Source organism: Corella eumyota, chromosome 2, assembly GCF_963082875.1.
Source record: "Corella eumyota chromosome 2, kaCorEumy4.1, whole genome shotgun sequence".
NCBI lineage: Eukaryota > Metazoa > Chordata > Ascidiacea > Phlebobranchia > Corellidae > Corella > Corella eumyota.
In genome coordinates this window covers 12,113,377-12,141,335 of record NC_137491.1, presented here as the reverse complement: position 1 = coordinate 12,141,335, position 27,959 = coordinate 12,113,377, and the positions used below count along the sequence as shown (strand labels likewise).

The 27,959-nt window shown below is 33.8% G+C and overlaps 1 protein-coding gene across 1 annotated transcript; it reads right to left on the bottom strand.

Moving 5' to 3' along the window:
• Window positions 1-11,008: 11,008 nt before the first annotated feature.
• On the bottom strand, window positions 11,009-25,801 carry LOC145744008 (integrin beta-1-like). The gene is made up of 12 exons (XM_082562097.1): window positions 25,776-25,801; window positions 23,986-24,175; window positions 23,617-23,748; window positions 23,367-23,516; window positions 23,098-23,187; window positions 22,757-22,897; window positions 12,498-12,606; window positions 12,149-12,344; window positions 11,823-11,936; window positions 11,561-11,744; window positions 11,083-11,205; window positions 11,009-11,035 (listed from the first exon to the last, which is right to left on the bottom strand). Exons 1-12 carry the CDS (start codon window positions 25,799-25,801, stop codon window positions 11,009-11,011), a joined length of 1,482 nt encoding a protein of 493 aa, XP_082418223.1.
• Between the last annotated feature and the right edge of the window lie 2,158 nt (window positions 25,802-27,959).

The window sequence follows — 27,959 nt, the reverse complement described above, 5'->3', positions numbered from 1 at the left end:
TGGTGCAGACTGTAATCAGCGTTGTAACACTTTGTACCGTTTTGGGGCAAGATAATTATTATAGTCACGTAACATCGTTGGTCGACTTGTTTTTTACTTTTGTTCTGGCAGTTCTGACTAGAGTGCTTCGTGTACTGACGTGTTTATTTTTGTCTCTGATTTGTGACTATTATTGTATATTTTAGACTCTTTTAGCTTTGTGTTATCTTTTAATAATAAACCGTAATAGTTTTTATATATAGTGCACTCTACTACTAGCAAGGTTACAACTGGTCTTCCGGTGGGCCGTTCATACAGGGTTCTGGACAAAAACTGTACCAAATTTTGTTGTTAGCTTTAAGATCGAAACAATTTGGTTACAAATTGGCGAGCGCGCCAGGACCCTGTCATGGTTAGGACTTTGTTAGTAGGGTCGGAAGTCCGCTTTGTTTATTTAAGTTATTTTATTTCTATTTTTAAAACATGCCTTATTCTTTTTACATGAACCCGCCATGTTTTACGACTGGAGATGATTTTAGTGAATTTTTAAAAGTTTTTAATTCTTACTGTGAAAGTGTAGAAGCATCCGAAATACAATGAAACATTTATTCATGAGTCAAATCGACCAAAAAATTAAATGGACTGTACAAAAAAAGAGACAGAAGCTTATATGACCTGAACTTGAAGACATTGATTCAACGCACACGGGAAACGTCTACTGGAAAAGAAAACTTTAAAAACACTTCGGAATAGGCTTTTCAAAAGAAGGCAGCTAGCGGGGGAGGACAATCAGTCTTTTATTAACGCAATAAGATCACTAGGCGAACTGGTCTACCCTGAAGAAGTTGAAAATTCTATAAAAGGAGAAATTTTATACATTACCTTAATAAAAGGCCTAAAAATTACGGAATTAAGCAAGGAGATTCCCTCACGAATTGAGTATAGCAGAGCTTTTTTCCAGGCTGCAGATATTATTTTGCAGTCGGCAGAAAGTACAAACTCGGCGCAAGGATTTCGCAAAGTAAACAATGTTTCCGATTCCATCGAAAACGACGCAATGCGAAGAACTTTAGAAACGTTAGAAAAAGATACAGCAAAAAGATCGGAAGAGTGGGAAATAATGCTTTCTAATATTCATAGTGATATGCGCCAATTAAAAATGCAAGTAGACAAAGCGACGCGAACAAACAATATGCAAACACCAGCACCATACCGACATTACAATCAACGTAATTGTTACCATTGTAATAAGTTGGGACATTTAAAATATAATTGTCCCGATTTACGAAATACTTTTGCTAATAGTAACACATTTTATAGAAGGAAACGGATACAACCGCCGTTACAACGGTCGGTATTAAGAAACCCTTCTCCAACACAGTTCGGCGCTGAAAAATCAAAGCTTGGAAAGAAAACTAATTCCCGACCGTGCTTACGCCGATTCGTAAACCTATTAATTAAAAATATAACGGTTTGCGCGTTGGTGGACACTGGTGCCTCTGTTTCTTTAATGCACAAATCGACATTTGACCGACTTCAGAAAAGTAAGGACAATTTAACATTTGCAAATACTAACAATAATCTAGTAGGGGCAAATGGTTCTCCTATTAGCGTAATCGGTGTGGCTAATGTGGTTATATCTATAGGGGACGTAACGTCCGCCTCAAATGTGTACATTAGCAACGAAATAAGTCACGAATTTGTCTTTGGTTTAGATTTTCTACAAAAACAACAATGCCGCGTCTGTTATCGCAAAAACACATTGTGTATTGGAAAAAATGAAACTCCACTTCTGCAAAAGCCATTTGTTACCGTCACTGCGAAGCTTTCATTACTGAACAAATCTCTATACCAGCGTCAACCGAGGTAAGAGTACAACTTAAATTAGTACACGATTGCAAGCGGGAAGAATTGCCTGAAATGCAATTATTGGTTGAGCGAAATAATGAATTTTGTAGCCGCTATGGCTTAATGGTGGCCACAATAGTAACAAAAAACAAATTTGACCGCGTTGAAGCGCTGGTAGCAAATTTAACTGATACTGACATTACATTACGTGATGGCGTTAGAGTGGCCTCGGTTACCTCAATTTTAGTTGTTTCTAGTGGTTCCAGAGAAGGCAATTGGCGCGAAGTCATTGAACAAATTAACATTAGCAAAGACTTATCCACTCCGGAACGTGAAAAATTGTTGCATGTTTTATCTAAACATCGCAAGGCCTTGTCGGTTAATCCGAATGATCTTGGTCGAACGAGCCTTGTTTCCTATGACATCGACATCGGTAACCATCAGCCTGTACGACAGCCACCCAGACGAGTACCGCATGCGCATAAAGAAAAGATAGAAGGAATTATCAAGGAGATGAAAGAACAAGACTTAATACAGCCTTCTAAGTCACCTTGGTCCAGTTCCATCGTGTTAGTTAAAAAGAAATCGGGATAGACTAGGTTTTGCATCAATCATCGCCTTGTAAACGAGCTCACTAAGAAAAATAGTTATCCGATCCCGCGCATTAATGAAAGCTTAGACGAAATGACTCAGTCGACGTATTTTTCGACGTTGGATCTGCGATCAAGTTATTATCAAATTCCTATGGATCCGACGACTCAAGAAAAAACGGCTTTTACTAGCTACGTAGGACTGTTTGAATTTAAGGTTATGCCCATGGGCCTATGTAACTCGGCTGCGAGCTTTCAAAGGCTGATGAGAATGATATTTAATGGAATCGAATGGCAAGGGGCGTTGGCGTATTTGGACGACATTATAGTATACGCCCGTAACTTGGACGAACATATACAAAGGTTGGACGAAGTGTTAAGCCGACTGGAAAGCGCTGGTCTTACGCTCAAACCCTCTGAGTGTTCACTTTTCAAGAAACAAGTTAACTTTCTAGGTCACATTATCTCCCAAGACGGTATCAAGTGTGACCCAGATTAAATAGGAACCGTCAAAGAATGGCCCATACCCCGTAACGTAAAGCACATACGCCAGTTTGTGGGCTTGACTTCGTATTAAAGAAAATTTATAAAAGATTACGCACGTAAAGCGTCACCGCTACACAAATTGACAGAAAAGGGAAAGAAGTTTGTCTGGACGGATGAATGTCAGAGTTCATTTGAAATGTTAAAGGGTGTCCTGACACAAGCCCCTATTTTGCAATACCCCAATTTTAACAAACCGTTTATTGTAGACACTGATGCTTCCGATCACGCTATTGGTTGTGTCCTTTCACAAGAAAGTGAAGGCACGGAAAACGTGGTTGCCTATGGAAGCCGAACCTTGTCGAAAGCTGAAAAACATTTTTCGACAACTAGAAAAAAACTTTTAGCAATTATTTTTGCAACGAAACTGTATAAGTGTTATTTAATGGGAATACCGTTTACAATCCGAACCGATCATTTCCTCTGCGATGGCTCTAGAAGTCTAAAGATCTTTACGGCCAATGCGCTCGTTGGGTAGAACATCTTGCAGAATACGATTTTAAACTGATATATCGCCCTGGAGCCAAACACGGAAATGCCGACTCACTAAGTCGATTAGAACCGGACTCTCCAGGTTTCCCTTACCTGACGGAATGCAACAAAAACAGCACACAAATAGAAACGATTGATTTTCAATCAGATTTCGGTCTAAGTGCAAAGGATATTGCTGCAGCACAACAACAAGATCAAAATATAAGACCAATTTTCACATGGTTTCGAAAAGGGGTAAGGCCTAAATTTCAAACAATAACAAAACAATGAACAAAGTTGGATATCGCATTATCGGCAGTGGTAGCGACTTACAATGCTAGCGAACATGAAGCAACTGGTGTGTCACCACACTACCTACTGACAGGAAGAAAACTAAGGCTTCCCGGTGACCTTTATGTAAGCACAAAGACAGCTAGTTCATACCCAGTTGAACTAGAAGAATTGCGTGATCCCCTGCTTGTGGTACAAGAAATTGCCCGCAAAAATTTACAACGTCACCGAGAAGACATGGTCTACCAGTATAACAAGAGACAGCATGGAAATGTATTTTCGATTGAGGACAAAGTTCTTCTTTCTTATCCAGTGGTTCCCGTTGGAAAGTCAAATAAATTTAATCTTCCTTATAAGGGGCCATTTACAGTTACGGATATACTTAACGAAGTTAATAACACCATTATCAATAAGGCTGGAAAACTACAGACTGTCCATTACAACCGGCTAAAGAAATATATGGCGTCTGATACCGATGGCACCGACGAATCTTCGGAGAACGAGGCCGATGCTCCACAATTAGTTGACAACCAGCCATTTATAGGCCATACCTGGTATTCAAGAAGAAGTAGAGAAGTCGTGCCGACACGGGCACAAATGCCTGAAAACGTTAATATACAAACGGAAGTACCAGTTCCTACGCCGGCACAAACCCTCGAACGGTTACCGAAGCGCACCAGAAAACGCACTCGATTTTACCCTGATGTTGAAGTTCTCAACTGAACACATTTTCTTATGTATTTATTTTTTTTGTGTTGTTTTTATCTTTTGCCACTTTTTTCTTTAAGTATATGTTTTTTTTTTTTTACTTTTTGCTGTTTTGTAACATTATGCATATATTTGGTTCATAAAGATTTGCCTTTGTTTTCGTTAGTATTATTTCCACAGGAGTGGGTCCAACATGAGCTGGGGGTGTAACATTCTGTAACTTTGTTGATGATATATAGTGCGGGTTGCCTTATTGGCCTATGGTGGTGCAGACTGTAAGCAGCGTTGTAACTCTTTGTACCGCTTTGGGGAAAGATAATTATTATAGTCACGTGACATCGTTGGTCGATTTGGTTTTTAATTTTGTTCTGGCAGTTCTGACTAGAGTGCTTCGTGTACTGACGTGTTTATTTTTGTCTCTGATTTGTGACTGTTATTGTATATTTTAGACTCTTTTAGCTTTGTTTTATCTTTTAATAATAAACCGTAATAGTTTTTATTTATAGTGCACTCTACTACTAGCAAGGTTACAACTGGTCTTCCGGTGGGCCGTTAATACAGGGTTCTGGACAAAAACTGTACCAAATTTAGTTGTTAGCTTTTAGATCGAAACAATTTGGTTACAGTTGCTATAAGGTAGTTCATAAAATTTAATTAACCCTATGTCTCTCACTATGTGATGAAACATAAACTTGACAGGTCGGATTAAATATGTTATTTCGTGAAGATTAATCATTTCATGATCAATCCTTGGTACGAGTTTATTCGGGTTTATCAAGGTCAAGACATTGCAATACAGCAGCCGCTTTATTAATGTGAGGTATAAAAGCCCATTGTTTTTACTGTTAAAACACCGATGCAAACATACCTAAGTCAGACGTGTTCGTCTACCCTTATAGTAGACGAACAACTACAGTTGTCGTTATTATGTTAGTTGTAATATTGTAACTTTAACTTTAGAAAAAACGTAGTCTTATGAATTAGCCTTTCAACTTAGTTTGTTATATAATTATTAAGTATATGCCCGTGTTATATCTTTCGTAGTACGTTAAATATAATATGAGAAACAATTAAATTACTTGCGTCATATTCTTATATTTTAGACAAACGCTAAAATTTATTATTTATTTTAATGCCATATTTAACCAACAACTTAAAATAATAAATAACTAATCTTCGAATAGTTAGATTTATCATAAGACTTAAGCAATGAAGGCTATGGTAGTTTCTGTGGTGACCCCAAATCAACAATAATCAATTGATAACCAATAACCAATTGACCTAACCAATATAACTATATAAATATAAATCGACTTAATCAACCCCTACAATCGTTAATACGTTTAACTACTTTATTTGGGCCACAAGGCTTATCTCCAAATTGCCTTAGTCATACATTTTCACCGTTTTAGTTTGTTTTGAGACCAGGCTTTTTATCTTCAACAGTAAAACTTTTTGCTTTTAACAGTTTAAGCACGTCGGACCTACTAAAATAACTGTAGTACCTTCTGTGCAGATGTTTTAGCGCCATTTTAGACGTGTGATAGCTTGTTGAAGGGATCGTGGAACAATCAATTGATATGTTTCGGATTGATTGTAGAATGAAATCCATCTTCTATATAATATGTCATTCTGCAGTATAAGGCTGCCCCATTGTTGATAATAGAAATAAGCGGATTTGCTCCTTTCAGATTACTTTTTATTTTTCTTTCGGTTAATTCTTTTTTTTTGCGGGCTTCGTTATCGTTTCCCCCTCCTTTTCCCATATTGCATTCAGGTAAAACGATTTTCTCTGCAGGGTGACTAACTTTCTTTGCAGTATCCTCTAGAATTTTATTTTTATTTGTTTTTTTACCAACATTATTTGGTTTAATCAATTTTAAAACTTCTGTTCCTAGATCATTAATTGATAGTGGCATCGTTATCTTTAACAGAGAAATCTCTCAAAAAAAATCAATAAAACAAAATTATATGGAATGGCAGACACCAAAACGAATTTAAATTTAAAAATACAAACGGAACTAAATAATCAAAAACCGAACTTAATTCTAGGAGTTGTTAGTTGTATAGTTAAAAAAAAATTGTTCTGAATTAAGTTGTTTAAAAATTGCTGTAAATATTATCGTTTTAACGTTAGTAATTCAATGACATGGTAGCCATTTTTGAACTTTGGTTAAATATTGCTAATTTATTATATATGCATATGAGGTTAACGTTTTTTAGATGTTAAAACTGTTTAAAATCTGTAGAAAGGCCAAATACGCTACCGCTATTACGTCTTCAATTAAAAAAAAATAAAACAAATTAAATATACTTTTTGGACCATGGTTGGAAAATCTTTAGAGAAAACGCATTTAAATTAAGTAATTAAGTAACAACACCCAAAAAATGACACTTTTATCATTTATTCTCTTATTGCTTATATACTTTTTTTAGTTATTTCCAACAATTTTCAGCTACTAAGCTATTAAATACTAAATATTAACTAAAATATAAATAATGGGTGAGAATTTTATTTAACTACATCTCTTGTTAATGTATTAAGAATTGCAAACATATTTTATAGCCTACGTATCTAAGTGTATTATTTTACATTTGCAAGAAAGTCAGTTGTTAAATGGAAGCTATTGCTTAGGCAGAAGTGCATATATGTTTAGGTTATTAAATACTACATGCATTTTTCTTGCATAAACTTTTGAAAATTACTTTTATTATTAAAAACATTGTATGCATATGAAGACTTCTGTACTATTTTAGGTTTATGAAATTTCAAATATATAATTTAGTAATATGCTTATTTGCTATGTGTGTCCTTGGTATAAATAAGGATCATAGTCAAAGATGCGAAAATCATCATAATAAATTTTTCTTAAAGATTCAACATCTTTTTCGGATATTTCTTTAAATGCGTTTACTGTTGAGTTTTGTTTTACTGATGGTATGCGTTTAGGAAATCGTGTTATTCCAGATGTAGAAGCATTATGATGAGTTTGTAGATAGTCTATAAGTCTGTTTGATTCAATTGCTAAGTTGTCAAATCGAATCACATAGCTGTAGTTGAATGCACAAGGCATGCACAGATAAGTTTGAGGTCGCCAGTGAATGTCCATTGAATTTACTTTTGCTGGTGTATTAAAACTCAAAATGTATCTAACAATGAAAAAGTTAAAGTTAAAACATTGTTTAACTAGATTCTAATGAAGGTGATTATAAAGGTTTATCTATATGATAGCTTACTTTATAAACTGTGAGAAAAAAATTTTTCCGGTTCTCAAGATTTCTGAATACTTTAAAACATCATCTTGTTGATCTATTGTTAAATTGAGAAAATCTGACGAATTTTTGATAATGTTGATATTTCCGGTAAATTTTGCCCTAGTAAAACCACGTAAATTATATAATATTTTATCATGAAATTAATAAAGTTTTATTAGTAGTAAAAGTTTTTTTTTTTAAATCGCAAGTTTGTTATATTTGTAATTTATAATGTTTTAAAAGTTGGGTCTTTATAATCATACGCGTTATTTATGCCATGCATGTGGAAGACAGCTTGACTTCGAGCAATGTGTCTTCCGATTCCCATTCTATAAAAATCATAGGGGTCTTTGTCGGAAAATTTATCGTGATGTGCTGATACCAATCTTTCAAACGGGTGACGCGTTACTAAGAACGTTAAATATTCTTTCATTTTTGTTCTTGCTTCTTCGTCGGTTTTTAGTCTGTAATTTATAAACATATAAATTAAACAAAAAGCAACAATATTTTTTTTTATTGTTATTAAAAGTATTAAAAATATTTTTTTTTTTATAAATTAAAAATACGTACTGGTCAAAATGTTTGTTTGGAATAGTTCCATGATCTACCATAGTTTTTGTTACTTCGTCGGAGTGGCCGCTTAGTTTTAACATAAGCTTTTGCCAACTTGTGCTTGCAACCTTGAAACAAATGCAACAAATAAATTTTACAGTTTGTTTGTTTAAGAAAATACTACTTAGCCTAATTTTTGTTATTATAACGTCGTCCGGTTAATTCATTTTAAATTTAAAATCTAAATACTGCTATAAAAATTCCCATGGAAAAAGATATCCCTAATAACAAACCAAAACTATTATTACCTTTGGAATTTCACACATCACTGTCCTTGTTTTATCATTATATTTCATTGTTTTGGTTCTTATTGAAATTCTTGAGCGTGCTTGCATGTTTGAGCACTGCTGTTGTATTCCAGCCATTCTGGTGTGATAAGGTTCTTCTTGTGAAAGGAAATGCAAATACTTATTTCTTGGTTGCTCAATTATGTTTTCTCTGGTTCTTAATTCTAAAACGGGAGATTTTACCATGGTTAAATTTTTTTTTAAATAGTTCCATGAACTTTAATTAAATTTGGAGGTCTTTTAAATAATTTGTTGAAATTAGAAAAAAAAAACTGTTTTGTTACTTAAGCAACAAATTAACGAAATTATTATTTTTGTATTGTTATATTTTTTAATATTGCCCTGAAATTTAATAAATTACCTTTATCAAACCCGTTTTTCGCGACTCTTGTAGGCAAAATTTTGGTTGCATCAAATATTTTAAGATAACTTGCTACAGAAGTTATTCCAAAAATCCAAATAATTCCAAGAAGAATGACATTTTTGTTGCCTTTCATAGATTTATTAAGACCGCGCATTTTGTTTGTAAAATTAATTTGCAGTTTATAGCAAACTAATAAAAAGCCAAACCCTATTCACCTGCTGGGAAAACACCGAACAACTGTAGTTAATTTCTAAATAAATATGCTTAAAATAAAAGCTCCCGCAAAGCGATAAAATCTAATGTAAACCTATAAAAAAAACTTACTTTATTTTACTTGTTAAGGAAAAACAAATTAAAAATAACTATATATTTGAAAGCACAGTATACTACGTTAATATAGGACTTTTAGTTCAAAAAACACGTATATACTTATTCTAAATAAATAAGTTGTAAAGGTATGTCAATACCTTCGATTTTATTAAATTTTAAAATGAGCTGTTCTACTTATACTTGTACTAATGTTTTTTACCTGTATCTAATAACCATTCGTAGGCACATTTAAAAGTAGAATAAAACTGTTTAAGACTTTCGTTAGTTAAAAAAAGGTATTGTGTATGTTTTTAAAGCTTTTTAACAAGCTTAAATTATAAAAAGAATACTAACCTAATAAAATCTTATTAAAACTCAATACAAATATGTAATACATGGTCACTACTAAACCCAATCAATAATTATTTCAATAATTAATAATAATTATTACTTGTAAGTTTTGTTTACACATCACTATCTTTTGAAGTTTAACCACGGCTTCTCTTATAATAATGGCTAGTTCTTTGTGTATTGCTTTTCATTAAAACATTTATACGATTCGATTTGTTTTAGATTAGGTGTAGCAACACCGGTTGTCTTAAAACTTAAGTATTCTTAAAATTAAAATGTATTTTGAAGCTAAATAACTCTAAATTAACAAATGCTCTTACACTACTATATACTAAAGTCTAAAATCTAAGAAAAATCTATATATTTTTTTTTTGTATATATCTTTATCCTCGATGTGGGAGTTTTTAAGAGTTTTACCACTACACCACTCTGCCGGTTAAATTTATTATATGATTTATTTTTATGGAGAAGTAGGCGAATACCATGGGGCAATACGGAAAATACTAATATTTTTAACCGATTTTATTTATAAAAATTCTTTCTAAACCCACTATATTATATCTCAACCGCCTTTAAATTCCATACGTGACTTTATACGACTTTGTTTTAACATAAAGTAGCCTAAAAGACTATAAATATAAAAAGAAAATTATCTGTGTTTTTTTAAAGGAACAAACACGCAGTTCTTTTTTCTTAAAAAAAGTGAGAGACAACCACAAAGGAACAAATTGTAACGCCGAGTTTCAACTTACAAAACTAAATTTTTTAATTAAAAAATAGTGTTTAAAAGAATTTAATTATTTTAAAAAATATCTTTAAATATAATACCAATTATTTTATATTTATTTAATAAATTATTATGTCAAAAAAAATTTAACCTTTTAGACCTTAGTTTAATCAAATAATTGATCTAAGTTTAATTGCTTTATGTCGACCTTTGATTTTTAATAAAACAAAAAATCTAATAATTAAAACAAAATTTTTAAACAATAGTAATCATTATCGGACTAACTGCCATCTAGCTGTAGGCAACTTTTTTGTGTCCTTCTTTTAATAATTAACTATTTCAAATAAAAAAGCATTTTAGTTTAGAGATTTTCACGATTTTCGAGTTAGTCATCCCTATCATCTTTTTATCTTTGTGGCTTTAGAAAAAGAAAAAAATGACCCTATATTAGAAAGTATCTTGAATGATCACGTATAGTTATTATAGTCATCGATTTATTAGTAAAAAGAAAACAAAATCTGCTTTGTAAAATTTTCAAAAACCAAAAATCTAAAAAATATTCAAGTTTAACAAAGTTCGAAGTCAATTACTGACCAAAACACATTTTTTGCACTGTAATTACAACACACTCTAATCCATATACAATGCCTTTTAGAATTGCACGTAATTATTATTAATCACGTGACCTCTTTTCATCGAACTGGCATAAAGAAAAAGTTTTTCATAAAGACGTGGACAATTTATTACATATTGTGTATGAGCTTTGTTGATGCAGAACGCACATTCCTGGTCATTTTGTTCCGTACACCCCACAATAGGGCGACATTTTGGACTAACGCACTCATTACAGTATTTTCCGCTGTAAATTGTCTAAAAGCAATAAAGACTCATAAGTTACAATTCCACCAATTGGCAAAAAAATTGGAACCAAAATAAACGCATTTAATAATTTTTTACTTTTGGGGTATTTCAAATTTGTATTTATTTTATATGCTGAAGGTATTTTTAAATATGCCTTATTTTTTAATAAATAAAAACTTTTACATATACAGTTTATATCAATTAAAATAATTATAGTTTACTATGTGTAATATATACACGAAATAGTAGGTTTTTATAGGTGTATTCTTTCCTTGGATTTTATATAACAAAGATAATAATGGTAAATATAAGATAAGGCTAAAGTGTAACCACATCAAAATAAAAAACAAGTTTAATAATATACCGAGTCGTTGTAACACGCACAGGTGTGACATTCGCAAACCCCCTCTCCACTGCATAGTTGGGTGTCGTTTGGGGCCATGCAAAGATTTTCGTGACAAGTACATGTCCCGTCTTGTTCGTTATTTGTCCACCCATTTCTGCAACGGCATTCTGGCGTCCCACAGTTCACGCAAGTGTTTTGGTCGCTCCCTTAATTAAAAAAAATAAGAAAGGTAAAACTTTTTACTTTTATTGTGATTTAATAACAAAGGAAAATCTGTGGCCCAACCTTGTTGGGTAACACATTTAATTGTGGTTTAGACAAAAGTACATAACAATGTTGATATAAAAATCCTTCATTACATACACATGACCCACATTCGCACTGGCCTTGTCCCCTTTGAAAAAAAATATTGATTTGTATTTGATATTGCTAGAAAGTTTTTGTTTTTCTTATTTATATACAAAGGTGTGGTATAACTTACACACGCTTAGTCACACATTATTTTGCTATATTTTTACGTGATAACACTACGCTTGACTAATTGTCTTTTAATTTGTCGACATAACTTTAAAAAATAAAAAAAAATTAGTGGTTAAATTTAATTACTCGCAAACGTCGACCGATCCTGGCTTTTTACAACTTTCCATGAGCGACACCTCGACTTGATCTCTTTGACACTGACACCGCGCCCCCTCGTGTCCAATATTACAGTCACACACTCCGCATACGAGGGAGCCATTTGTGCTGCAGTTGGCGCTGTTAGGGGTTGGCGTACTGGAGCAATCACATTCGCACAAGAAATCTATGTTTATTAAATAAAACAATTTCTAAAATGTTATTTCACAAAAAAATTATTTTTAAAAAAGTAAAAGAAATATGTTTATATTTATAAAATTATATTTTTGAAACAATAAAAGTCGATAAAATTTAAAAGGTCTGTCAATATATTTTATACCAAAGTAAATGGCAATTTCTTCTCTAAGAGAACTTGAAGTAAATATAAGCGGAACAGTTGGTTTTATTTCCGGGCAGTTGATAGCTGTTGCAGTAAATTCATATACAACCTATTATATTAAATACGATAAAAGGGTAAAGCCATGTGTAGGGTTTGTCTAACTATACCCCACGTGACCAACAATAGGTTGATCGGAGAATAAAATACGCCCCTTGATCACAGATTGATCTCAGTTAATATAAAAATAATACCGATAATGGGCCCAGAATTGCAACTGTCTAACTCGACTGATACAACAATTGAAATACTCTACAATGTATTCAATATTCAGTACACAAGAAAAACAATTAACAAAAAACAATACTGGCTTAACACTTACAAATCAATATTACTTTAAAAAAAAACTAACTAAAGACCATTAATGAATTGCTAGAACAGGGCGAATCGTATTCTAAATATATGACGTACTAAAAGTAGAATTCCAAAATTATTCCAAGTTACGATACAAATAAAGACAAAAAAGGCGAAACACAAATTACGTGACTAAGAACGTTGGAAAAAAGGGAAAAACTTGAAATGACCAGGCGATAAGGCGATCCAAAAAGAAGCGCACAATAGCGGCTAATGGTGTCCAACCGAGTGTGAAATTGTATTTAAAATTAATGAGAAAATATAAATCAGTTTTCATATAAATGGACTTAACATTCCGGCCCCAAATGACCGCGTACACAACAAAATATACGAAGTCATTTCACAATAAACAAAGTACATTATATCAAAAACGAAACCAATATACACTGTGAGCATGCAGCAAACAGTATGACGTGAGATAATCGTCAAAAAAGAAAACATTACATTATAATAATATACGATAATCGTACACATCAAAGGGTAAGAAAATACAAAAGTTCACACGAGTGACATGAGGTGAAATGATAACGACACATGCAATAATGAATGAAAGAAAAACGCGTTTTAAGTTATTGCTGCGCTTCGAGAAGGCACAGCTTTCTAATATCCCGCCAAAGGACCGTTGTGGCGGTTTTTTACACGCACGCGTCGTAAGTCCATTACAGTCACTTTCACATTGTTCTATAATTTCCTTCGGCCAGTATCCTCTTTTAATTGTGTCATCCACAATCAACACTACGTCACCAATAGCAAAATTTCTCACGGGCCGAAGCCATTTTTGTCGCGATTGTAAAAGCGGCAAATATTCTTTTAGCCATCGCGTCCAGAATTGATCGACGACTAGTTGGGTCAGGCGCCATGACTTTTTATAACCATCCGCTTTTATAAATTCTCCAGGGGGCAATGACATATCGATTGCTCCTTTTAAAACCATACTTGGAGAAAGCGTTTCCAAGTCTCGCGGATCATCACTAATAGGGGTTAAAGGTCGGTTATTCAAGATCCTTTCAATTTCAGTGAGCAACGTCATGAGACCGTAGTCGTCAAGAACTCGTTCACCGGTGATTGAACGTATAATTTTTCGAACTGTTCTTATTATACGCTCCCATACTCCGCCTTGATGGCTTGCAGCAGGGGGATTAAATCTCCAATCTATTTCATTCTGCAACATAGCATCATGCATTTGTTTTTTATTCCATTTCCTTATACCCATACGCAATTCACGTTCGGCACCGACGAAATTAGTGCCGTTGTCACTAAAAATTTGTTTCGGTGTTGGCCTTCTTGAAATGAACCTTCTGTATGCATCTATAAAGGCACTTGTTTCAAGCGACTGTGCAACCTCAATATGGACTGCTCTGGTGGCCATACAGGTAAAAACACATGCATATCGCTTAACTTGGCTCCGTCCCAGCTTGACAGGTATGGGGCCCATATAATCGACACCAACACAGGTGAATGGTGGCCTGTTTGCAGTAACCAGCCATCATTTGTTCACCGATTTTCGCGTTCCATCGTCTACATTGTCTGCAGTTTCGTAGTACCTTTCGAACAGCTGCCTGGCCACGCAAAATCCAAAAACTTTCCCGGATAGAGGCTACCACATGCAAGGTTCCGGAATGACCTTGACGTATGTGATGAGATGAAATAATGAGGGCAGTGACAGGGTGGTTTGAAGGCAAGATCATTTGATGCTTTGCATTCCTATCAACCAAAGACTTTTGTAATCTTCCTCCAACATAGATTACATTATTGACCAAAATGGGTGACAACTTTTGCAACGAGCTGAGAACTTTTGAATTGCGAAGTTCTCCTTTACTCATTACTACAGGCGACTGAAAGTTCTCATGGTTAGAAAGCAACTTAATAACCTCGGGAAAAACGTCGCGCTGAACAGCATGTACAATAGCGGTAGTGGCAGCATCTATCTCCTGACGACTAAGAAAATTGGTGTTAAACAAAGTTGAACTTGCTGCTAAATTTCGAGTTTCAGCCTTTCACCTCAGGTATTGCTTATAACGAAGAAGCCATGCCACGCAGCGTTGTAATCGGGAAAAAGATGAATAGCGAGAAAAAAGGCGCTCAATGCCAGTGCTGCTAATTTCTTTTGTGAAATCGCACTTTGCTGGTTCTTGTTTTAACTCAGGATCGTCGTTGACAAGCGGTGGTAAAACTTGTGGGCGAGCGGGCCATTCATTAACAACTTGACCCAAAAACTGCGGGCCATTAAACCAAATTTCGGCCTTATCTACTTTGTCTGGCATAAGACCTCGAGATGCTATGTCACACGGTTTAGAAAGACGGTGAATAAATTCCAATCTATAGGCAACGAAAGTGTGGAATCGTGTTGATGTATTAAGAATGTATTGAAGCACCGTCGTCGAATCCGTCCAGTAGAAAATGTCGCCCAGCTTATACTCAAGCTCTTGCTGAATTAGCGTGCTTAGTTTTACGGCAATAACAGCTGCCGTAAGCTCAAGTCTCGGCGTGCTTACAGGTTTCAAAGGTGAAACGCGAGACTTGCTCATAAGAAAAGAACATAAAATCACATCATGCAAATCAACAACACGAAGATAACTAACGGCTCCATAGCCAATACTGCTTGCATCACAAAATGTGTGCAGCTGAATACTTTTTAACATGCTTAAAGAAGACTTAAGGCATCTGGGAACGCTTATACGCTCCAAAAGGGTTAGATTACGTAACCATGCATTCCATTTAGTGATATGACTGTTGGGTAACAGATCGTCCCAACCTACTTGTGAATTGCATGCTTCCTGCAGTAATTTACGTGCAGGTAAAATGAATGGTTGGGCAAAGCCCAATGGGTCATAGAGCCCAATGGGTCTAGTGGAAGGTTTTAATTGAACGTTTACCTTCACCTTAAAACAATCAAGGGCGGTGTCCCAATAAACACCTAACGCACGTTCAGTTGACAACTCATGTAAATCAAGATTTAACGTTGACGATGCCAACTCTGCAGAAGGAACAGAAGCAAATATAGTTTTGTCGTTACTAATAAACTTAGTTAAATGGAAGCCGCCGCTTTTAAGAAGCGGTTGAATATCACGTAACAAATGCAAGGCTTCATTTACACTACTACACGATTTTAACATATCATCAACATAAAAATTTTGCCTTACAGTACTCAGGGTTTGTTCGTTCGCACCGGTCAGGTTGTCGTCAGCTGTCTTACGTAATGCAAATGCAGCGCAACTCGGCGATGACGTCGCGCCAAAAATATGAACGTTCATGCGGTAATCAACCGGAGTTCGCGACATGTCGTTTTCTGGCCACCACAAGAACCTAAAGGCATCCCGATCATTGGGATCAACGAACACCTGGTGAAACATACCCTTTATATCTGCAACTGAAGCGATTTTTTCCTGGTTAAAGCGCAAAAGTACGCCAACCAGATTATTAGTTAAATCAGGCCCCTGTAACAAATAGTCATTAAGAGATAGGCCTAAATGTTTAGCAGCACAATCAAAAACAATACGAAATTTAGGCCCTGTAAAATGGTGAGGTATATAATATTTAAAGTTACTTAAATTCCTAATTTCACCATCTAAAATCATTGTGGCATGGCCACTATTTACATATTCAGTAACCTTATCCCTATACCTGGAAAAAAGTTCAGGGTTAGCTTGCAATTTCTTCTTTAAGTACTGAAGCCTTCGTTCAGCCATTTTCCGATTATTCGACGGTCTTGCAAGATCGTCCTTCAACGGTAACCCAATTTGGTAATGACCGTCAACCTTTTCAACGGTCAATTTCATTATTCCCAAAGCCCTTTTATCCTCTATTGAGGCCTCATGGCGTTGAACGTCGTTTAAATCCTTAAAGTCTTGATTAAACAAGTTGACCAATATTCTACAAGAAGCGTCAATGCCATCTAGGCTATGTAGAAAATTGATTTTTCGTGCATTGTTATCTGACCTATTAGAGTAGTCAGAACCAAATAATGTCCAGCCAAGCGCTGTATGCAGGCCAAATGGCTGACCAGGTTTACCCACACGTTGCTCCTTTAACCTAAAGGCTTCGTGTACATTGTTACCAAGAAGCAATTCAATTTTTGCGTTCTTAAGTCTCGGAAACGTGAGATCATTAAGATGCGCGTAGCGGTTTGCTACATCTTTAGTGGGTATACTTTCACTTCCATCAACCAGGTCGTTTAAAACAATAAGCTCGTCTACATTAAATGACTCGATTTCATTAATGCCTTGAATATGCATACCTCCAACAATGGTATCATATTCGGTAAGTGAATTCGCTGTAAATAGCTGTACATGGCGGTCGATTTTGTTAAGCCCCAATTGATTGGCTAACGTTTTAGTACACATACTTGTGTCGGAACCGTCGTCCAAAAATGCATAAGTTTGGACGATTTTGTTTGGGTCGCTGCCACAAACCTTTACTGGAAGCACCTTGAACCGTTTCACATTTTTACTTTTCTGTGTACCGCAGGCGGTTACAGCTCTTTGTTTGGCGTTCTCATTATTTGTAGGTGCGTTTAAGTTTTCATTCGGTTGTGGTTTGTTGTAATGAAGCAAAGTGTGATGTTTTTTGCTACATGTTTTGCAGGCCATTGTTGTCGGACAATTGTTATTCATGTGGCCTTCTCTTAAGCAATTGAAACACAACCTTTTATTTTCACGAAATTATATCGATCGATCGACGTTTTCATTTTAAAGATTTCGCAACGCCACAGCTGGTGTCCATTCCTACACAAAGGACAGCATACAAATGATAATGGCGCCGAACTTTTCTCCTTCACGTTAAAGCTCTTGCTGGCAGGCCGATTTGATTTCGATTGAAATCGCCTCCCTTTCATGTCGGAAAATTTTTTATCGCATTGCTCAAAATGAATGCGCTGGTAGTAATGCCTTGATGATCGGGCCAACTCCCTTACGAACTGTAACAAATCATCGAAAGTTGTTTTCCTACCGGTTCTTTCTTTATCTTTTGAAATTTTTTATAAAATCACGCCGCACTTGTTCGGGCAATCGTCGATAGATTTTGCTTATTGTCTCACGGCTGTTTAATTCGGACTCATAGCCTCCCGCATTTAAGGTACAGCTGCAGTAGTACATGCTGTCTGCCAATTTATTCCAAGCATCGGAATCTGACTCAGAAATGTGAGGCCCAATTAGTATGGTTTCCATTGCCGCCTCCATGATAAGATCACTGGCACGAAACTTTTCATCAAGTCGTGATCTCGCTTCTCTGTAAGCCTCTGTTCGGTTACGAATAACTTTGCAACCTTTAATTGCCTCAAACGCCTCGCCAGTGCAATACTTCAACAAAAACTGCAATTTGGCGCCGTCATCCGATATTTTACAATCTATAAATTCATCAAACTGCATGATGAAAGAATCATATTCTAAAATGTCGCCATTAAAATTGTCAATCGTAATTCTTGGCAAGGTGGCGTCTTGCGCTAAGTAGCTTGGCAAATATTGGCTACGGGGCACACTTTGCTGGGTTTCTTTGACAATAGGCGTGGAATCATACACCGTCCCCGTTTGGGTAACTAAGATAGGGGTCGGGTCACTCCGTTTGGGTGATAAGCTGTTAATGGCTTGATCAATCCCAAAGCAGCTGGTGAAGCGAATTGTCGAAGCGAAATTGATGGCCTTTCTACGAATCCGTCAGACCCAAAAACGCTACCCTCTAACTCGGCTTCGGCTTCAAGAACTTTGCATTGAGCCCTGGTTACTTCCTTTTCAAGCTCAATTTGTGAGATGGGCTTGCGGGTTTTTTTGACACATTGTGTCAAAATTTTGTGTCACGCAAAATTACACATTTTATGTGTCATTTTCTGTGACACAATTTTTGTGTCATTTTCTGTGACACAAAAATAGTGTCATTTTGCGTGAAATTGACACAATGTTGTGTCATTTTTTTGTTCCACGATAATTGTTACATAGAAAAGCTTTAGATTGTGTGTTATTTACTGCCAAGACTGGTGAATAAGGTCTATCTTTTGCTTACTCTAGCACAAAGCCATATATTTATATGGCTTTGCTCTAGCAGACTAGGTTAGCTATTGAGGTTTTACGTGTTTATAGGTTTAAATTCTAGATTTTTTCGTCGAAATATGAGTTTCAATGTTAGATTTTTTAAGTTTTGCTTTATTCTGTATCACGGTATTTATTACTTAATTTTTTACATTTAATAATTTTAAATAATTTTACATTTATTTTGTTGGTTATACGTTAGTGCTGATTTTTTAATAAAATTTTAATAATATGCCTTAGATTTTGAATGGTGAATTAATGTAAATAAAACTTCAGAGATCAGTTATATTCTTTTTTATTTTGAATTTATTGAAAATCGGAAAACAAAACTCCATATTAAAAAAAAAAAATTGTAACAGTGGCACAACCTTATATGCTCTTGCAGAACCTAAAAATAATTTTAAATAAATTTTCTGATGTTTAAAAATTTGTATTGCTCAGTTATAAAATTATACAAACAACTGGTTAAATAGTACTATTAAAATTAAAACTGGTTATTCAATAAACAGATTTTAATTGGTATGTTTTAAAAAGTGACAGTATTTTTGCACTACTTAGCTATATTATGTGAACTGCATCAATAATGCAAAAAAATCTGGGTTTATGTCTTTCGAAAACACGTTATTGTTATGTAATGGAACTTTTGGCAATAATGTACACGACTTAGTTTATAAATGGTTGTTTTACTGCACATCTAAGTTAGCTTAAAAGTATAACTGCGAGGTTTAAAAAACAACTTGAAGTGCTTTTAATTTTATACCAAACTAATTTAACTTACCAGTTCAGCATTATTTACTAAAATATTTCTTACAATTGCTAAACCGTTCACAAAGACATCCCCTAACAAACTTCAAACAGCAAGTTTTTTGCTGTGATGGTCTTTGTTATTTCTAATAAATGTTACAACTTTTAATATTAGCAATAAAAGTATAAAAAAAAATTAACAAAAATATAAAAACATCAGTTACCAAACAAATTCATCTGCAATGTTTTTTTAGATATTTCACGACTTCTTTCAAATTTTCTTGTTCGCTATAATCTATCACTTCAGTTTTAGATTTTTTATAGCCACTCTTTTCTAAATTGACAGAATGTATCATCTTTGAAGGAAAACGAACACACGGTGCATTTTTTATCATTGAGTGTCGCTAAAACGCGTCTGATGTTTCACCCGAGAAAACACTAGCCATTGAATTACTAATTGTTAATAACTTTAAAATATTTATTTTTTATTATTTATCTTAACTCTGTAAATAATAATTTTTATAAAATGTTTTTTTTTCCATGACCAAAAATAAGCATAGGGTCACACATAATCAAAATAATATAGCCTATTATGATGTGTTAATTTTAACTCGCGAAATAACCAAAACTTGCCAAAAAACAACCATGTGACTTCAGTTTTTCTTGAATTGCATACAAACTTACGCTTAATTAAACAAAAAAGGCGTTACAAAAAATACAAAACAAATAGTAAAGCTACATAATTCATCCATCACGAATAGCGCTCGGAAGTGCAAAATCTTTTCCAGTTGCGTTAAGTCCGGATAATTTAGCGACAAAACTTAACATCTGACTGAAAGCGACCCCCTACTAATAAATCAAAAAAGGTTGCTGATAATATTATAACATAATATGACAAAAAATGTTTTTATCAAGCTATCGGAGTAGTTTTTTTTTTATTTGACGATAACAACCTAATAAGCAATTTTACAATCAATCCTATAAAAGACCAACAAATGATCTTTCTCCTGCCATACATCGTTTAGATTAACAAGTTTAACCATACTATAATAGTTTTGTTTCTGATTTATTAACATTTTTATAAAAGTTATTTTAATTTAAAGAGATGGTTCGGTCAAAGAAGTTCTTTTTTAATTATGTTGTAATTTTTCAACTTGTACGAAGATACTATTATTTTAAAAATTGGTCAAGTCGTTTTTGAGATATCGGGCTTTGCAGTTTAAATCATAGGGATACTAATATATACAATTAAAAATATTTAAAAAGTAACAACTGTCTTACATAATATGGATACATTTTGCTTATCATGCTAAGTTTGTTTTCTGCAAAAAAAAATTTAAAAAAGTACAACAAACGGCTCAGAGAGGGCAAAATAAGGTCATTTTCCTATGTCTACCAGCATATGATCTTACGACGATGACGTCGTGCGTCACGTGAATCGCGAGCGTAGGGAATTTCCCTATTTATAATATTTACCTACAAATTTCGATATCTCAAAAACTACGCGATTTGTGTCATGTGTCATTTAAAATTAATACAAAAATTGTGTCATTTAAAATTAATACAAAAATTGTGTCATTTAAAATTGACACCAAATATGTGTCATTTTATATTTTTGACACAAAAGTTGTGTCATTTCTAGTAACACAATATTGTGACACATTGTGTCAATAAAGCCCGCGACCCCTGTTGCAATTTGTGCGCCCATGCTTTTAAGGGCCGCAGTGCGCTTTTTCCGACGAGCCCTAGCTTCGACCTCACGAGCCTTGGCTTCGGCTTCGCGGACTTCTTCTTCTTCTTCTTCTTGTTGCTTTTGAATTTCAAGCTGACGAAGACTTAATTCAGCTTCCTTTTGAACTTGTTCGCCTTGAACTTTAAGCGCCTCGACGCTACCTCTGCTTCTTTGCGAGCTAACAGATCCAGAATGGCGGGACCCAATTACTGAGGGAGCTCCATGTGTTGGTGAAGCAGAGGTTACACACAAAGATAGAAAATTTTGATACCTTTCGTTCATTGTCGCATATCGGCTTTTAACTTCATCAATTTTGGCCTGTGCTTTTGGCTTTTCAACTTCAGCTTGAACAGCCAAGAATTCGTTGCACGCCGATAAACATTTATCGTAGGCGGTGTCGAAAACTGCTTTGCATCCAGTGACCAGCTTTGCCTCCTTTTGAGCATTGATTTCTTTAAGGAGCTGGTTTTCAATTCGAGTAAAATTTGCCAAAGCATTTTTTCGGGCAGACTTCGGATCGACACTGGGTTCTTCGACGGGCTTCGATGTCGAAGCTTGACCGCTGGTACTTGGTTCCAAATTCATTCTTATATGTAAATCCAAAAAATCCTTTCGAAATTATATATCCCAATTTATAAATCCAAACTTGATCTTAAGTCAAACAATCTACAAATCTAACTAACTATACTAACTCAATGATATGACCAAATGTCATACAATTCATAAATAAATCTAGGGTTTGTCTAACTATACCCCACGTGACCAACAATAGGTTGATCGGAGAATAAAATACGCCCCTTGATCGCAGATTGATCTCAGTTAATATAAAAATAATACCGATAATGGGCCCAGAAATGCAACTGTCTAACTCGACTGATACAACAATTGAAATACTCTACAATGTATTCAATATTCAGTACACAAGAAAAACAATTAACAAAAAACAATACTGGCTTAACACTTACAAATCAATATTACTTTTAACAAAAACTAACTAAAGACCATTTATGAATTGTTAGAACAGGGCGAATCGTATTCTAAATATATGACGTACTAAAAGTAGAATTCCAAAATTATTCCAAGTTACGATACAAATAAAGACAAAAAAGGCGAAACACAAATCACGTGACTAAGAACGCTGGAAAAAAGGGAAAAACTTCAAATGACCAGGCGATAAGGCGATCCAAAAAGAAGCGCACAATAGCGGCTAATGGTGTCCAACCGAGTGTGAAATTGTATTTAAAATTAATGAGAAAATATAAATCAGTTTTCATATAAATGGACTTAACAGCCATGTATGTAGGCTATAAATGATTCTTGCTACTTGAAATATTGTACTCTGTATAGCTTACCTCACTGCCAATACGAATCTGATCACAGCTTAGACTGTTGGGTATCCAGTCAGGATTGCTTGGACACAGTACTCGATAAGTTAAATCTATTTCAGTTGGTTTGTTGTCGTCAAGAGACATGTCTAATTTTTCTTTTAGTTGCTAAAAAAATGTTTATGTTGTACCATCATGGGCATAACAATTTGTCATAATAGTTTTTTTTTTGGAAATTGGTAAAAGTATATAACAACAGGACACTCTAACAAAGAAAAAATTAGTCAATTTAATACAGCCTAACCAAAAAAAGTTCAGGTTTATTATATAAGGTACTATTAAGGGGCTAACCAATTGACATTGCTTACGTTGTAGGCTGTTGAAATAATCTCAATAATATTACTTGAGTCAGCCTCCAATTCATCAACAAATGAGTTTGGAATTAAATCTTTAAGTCCCTAAAATAATATATTTATTATGTTTTAAGAAAGCCTATATTTTTAAAAGCATGAATTTTATTTTAATCTTGGAATTGTTCTTTGATATAAAATATAAGTAAAAAGTTTGATAAATTTGAAGGTTAAAAAATACCTTCACAAAAAAAACAAATATCACAAAACACAGCTGGTATTCATACCTCGTAAAGACCGCGTACTTCTTTTGTAACTGCAAAAATTGGCTGGATTTTGTTGTCTTTAAACGCAGCCCTTAGCTGGCCTATAGATGGGTAATCTTGTTCTTGGATCTTGTCATAAACAATTGCATCCGGAAGATAAGGATTAGCACCCTTACAAAATATTTTTTGAGTTTTGTGTATTGATAGGTGAATGTAAAACATATTAAAATGAAAAACAAATTTGCTTTCAAAATAGTTTTGTATTTATTACCCTTCGCAAATGACATTTCATGTCGTTGGCTTCTAAAATTGCTGTTAGTTTTCCATCGAGAGCCATGTGGAACGAGGCAACAGTTGTAAAGACAATCAGATGTGTAGAATCCTCTCTCCAACCAATTTGATCCTAAATAAAAAAAATATTATCCATTGAACTTGTTAAAGTAGCTTATTTTTAACTATAACAGCATTGGATTTGCACTAGACATAGCACCCACACATCGTAAGTAAATCCTCAAGCAAGGCACCGGTTCTAAAAATTAAAACTGGAATCTAATTAAGGTAGAGTCTAATTAAGCCGATTAAAATTCGTCATCTCGAAGGCCGTTTATGTAATCAGTAAATATGATAAGGAAAAACTTACACCACACACAGCTATTTGCATTAGAGCGTCAAATCCGCCCTCCGGTGAATCAATGTTTCCAGAAATACTAGTGTTTTGTACACTACTTCGAAAGTTGTCCAAGTTGCTGGAGATAGACTGTTGATGTTTGAATCCAAAAGGCGGAGCGCATTCCGGGTTCTTTTGATTTTTAGCGCATGGATTTTCAAGCCTATTAGAATGTATTATGAAATTAGTATACACTACATGTTAACTTGTTAACAGTAGTTTGTAGCCTGCCTTTAGTATTATTACAAATGAACATAGAGATGCCTGCTTAAAGGGATTTTGTTATAGTTTTTTGTCTGACGTAAATTGCTCGATACGTAATCATTGATTGTTTAAGTTCTTAGCTAACAACATTTGTATGTGTTTTTATTTTTGACTGAGTACTATAGTAGTTACAGTGTATATATATGTTAAAAAATATTGTGACCTGTAAATTTTATTCTATTTAAATATAGTTTATTTATAAGGTATTTATATTGATATTAACTGATTAGTAACTGCACTTCTTATATCTGAAATACTTAAACTTGGACATATTCAATCAACTTTTTATAACTCTTTGTACTGTTTTGGGGGAAGATAATTATTAAAGTCACGTGCCATCGTTGGTCGACTTGGTTTTTAATTTTGTTCTGGCAGTTCTGACTAGAGTGCTTCGTGTACTGACGTGTTTATTTTTGTCTCTGATTTGTGACTGTTATTGTATATTTTAGACTCTTTTAGCTTTGTGTTATCTTTTAATAATAAACCGTAATAGTTTTTATTTATAGTTCACTCTACTACTAGCAAGGTTACAACTGGTCTTCCGGTGGGCCGTTAATGCAGAGTCGGGACAAAAACTGTACCAAATTTAGTTGTTAGCTTTTAGATCGAAACAATTTGGTTACAGTTGCTATAAGGTAGTTCATAAAATTTAATTAACCCTATGTCTTTAACTATGTGATGAAACATAAACTTGACAGGTCGGATTAAATATGTTATTTCGTGAAGATTAATCATTTCATGATCAATCCTTGGTACGAGTTTATTCGGGTTGTTCAAGGTCAAGACATTGCAATACAGCAGCCGCTTTATTCATGTGAGGTATAAAAGCCCATTGTTTTTACTGTTAAAACACCGATGCAAACATACCTTAAGTCAGACGCGTTCGTCTACCCTTATAGTAGACGAACAACTACAGTTGTCGTTATTATGTTAGTTGTAATATTGTAACTTTAACTTTAGAAAAAAACGTAGTCTTATGAATTAGCCTTTCAACTTAGTTTGTTATATAATTATTAAGTATATGCCCGTGTTATATCTTTCGTAGTACGTTAAATATAATATGAGAAACAATTAAATTACTTGCGTCATATTCTTATATTTTAGACAAACGCTAAAATTTATTATTTATTTTAATGCCATATTGAACCAACAACTTAAAATAATAAATAACTAATCTTCGAATAGTTAGATTTATCATAAGACTTAAGCAATGAAGGCTATGGTAGTTTCTGTGGTGACCCCAAATCAACAATAATCAATTAATAACCAATTGACCTTACCAATATAACTATATAAATATAAATCGAATTAATCAACCCCTACAATCGTTAATACGTTTAACTACTTTATTTGGGCCACAAGGCTTATCTCCAAATTGCCTTAGTCATACATTTTCACCGTTTTAGTTTGTTTTGAAACCAGGCTTTTTATTTTCAACAGTAAAACTTTTTGCTTTTAACAGTTTAAGCACGTCGGACCTACAAAAATAACTGTAGTACCTTCTGTGCAGATGTTTTAGCGCCATTTTAGACGTGTGATAGCTTGTTGAAGGGATCGTGGAACAATCAATTGATAAGTTTCGGATTGATTGTAGAATGAAATCCATCTTCTATATAATATGTCATCCTGCAGTATAAGGCTGACCCATTGTTGATAATAGAAATAAGCGGATTTGCTCCTTTCAGATTACTTTTTATTTTTCTTTCGGTTAATTCTTTTTTTTTGCGGGCTTCGTTATCGTTTCCTCCTCCTTTTCCCATATTGCATTCAGGTAAAACGATTTTCTCTGCAGGGTGACTAACTTTCTTTGCAGTATCCTCTAGAATTTTATTTTTGTTTGTTTCTTTACCAACATTATTTGGTTTAATCAATTTTAAAACTTCTGTTCCTAGATCATTAATTGATAGTGTCATCGTTATCTTTAACAGAGAAATCTCAACTTAAAAAAAAATCAATAAAACAAAATTATATGGAATGGCAGACACCAAAACGAATTTAAATTTAAAAATACAAACGGAACTAAATAATCAAAAACCGAACTTAATTTTAGGAGTTGTTAGTTGTATAGTTAAAAAAAAATTGTTCTGAATTAAGTTGTTTAAAAATTGCTGTAAATATTATCGTTTTAACGTTAGTAATTCAATGACATGTTAGCCATTTTTGAACTTGAGGGTTAAATATTGCTAATTTATGCATATGAGGTTAACGTTTTTTAGATGTTAAAACTGTTTAAAATCTGTAGAAAGGCCAAATACACCACCGCTATTACGTCTTCAATTAAAACAAAATAAAACAAATTAAATATACTTTTTGGACCACGGCTGGAAAATCTTTAGAGAAAACGCATTTAAATTAAGTAATTAAGTAACAACACCCAAAAAATGACACTTTTATCATTTATTCTCTTATTGCTTATATACCTTTTTTAGTTATTTCCAACAATTTTCAGCTACTAAGCTATTAAATACTAAATATTAACTAAAATATAAATAATGGGTGAGAATTTTATTTAACTACATCTCTTGTTAATGTATTAAGAATTGCAAACATATTTTATAGCCTACGTATCTAAGTGTATTATTTTACATTTGCAAGAAAGTCAGTTGTTAAATGGAAGCTATTGCTTAGGCAGAAGTGCATATATGTTTAGGTTATTAAATACTACATGCATTTTTCTTGCATAAACTTTTGAAAATTACTTTTATTATTAAAAACATTGTATGCATATGAAGACTTCTGTACTATTTTAGGTTTATGAAATTTCAAATATATAATTTAGTAATATGCTTATTTGCTATGTGTGTCCTTGGTACAAATAACTATCATAGTCAAATATGCGAAAATCATCATAATAAATTTTTCTTAAAGATTCAACATCTTTTTCGGATATTTCTTTAAATGCGTTTACTGTTGAGTTTTGTTTTACTGATGGTATGCGTTTAGGAAATCGTGTTATTCCAGATGTAGAAGCATTATGATGAGTTTGTAGATAGTCTATAAGTCTGTTTGATTCAATTGCTAAGTTGTCAAATCGAATCACATAGCTGTAGTTGAATGCACAAGGCATGCACAGATAAGTTTGAGGTCGCCAGTGAATGTCCATTGAATTTACTTTTGCTGGTGTATTAAAACTCAAAATGTATCTAACAATGAAAAAGTTAAAGTTAAAACAATGTATTATTAGATTCTAATAAAGGTGATTATAAAAGTTTCTCTGTATATAGCTTACTTTATAAACTGCGAGAAAAAAATTTTTCCGGTTTTTAAGATTTCTGAATACTTCAAAACATCATCTTGTTGATCTTTTGTTAAATTAAAAAAACTTGACAAATTTTTGGTAATGTCCATATTTTTGATCAATTTTTCCCTAAAGTAAAACCACTTATTTTATATAATATTTTATCATTAAATTAATTTAAGTTTACTGGTAGTAAAAACGTTATTTCTTGTAAATAAAGATTGCAAGGTTATATTTGTAATTTGTAATGTTTTAAAAGTTGGGTTTTTCTAATCATACGCGTTATTTATGCCATGCATGTGGAAGACAGCTTGACTTCGAGCAATGTGTCTTCCAATTCCCATTCTATAATAATCATAAGGATCTTTGTCGGAAAATTTATCGTGATGTGCTGATACCAATCTTTCAAACGGGTGACGCGTTACTAAGAACGTTAAATATTCTT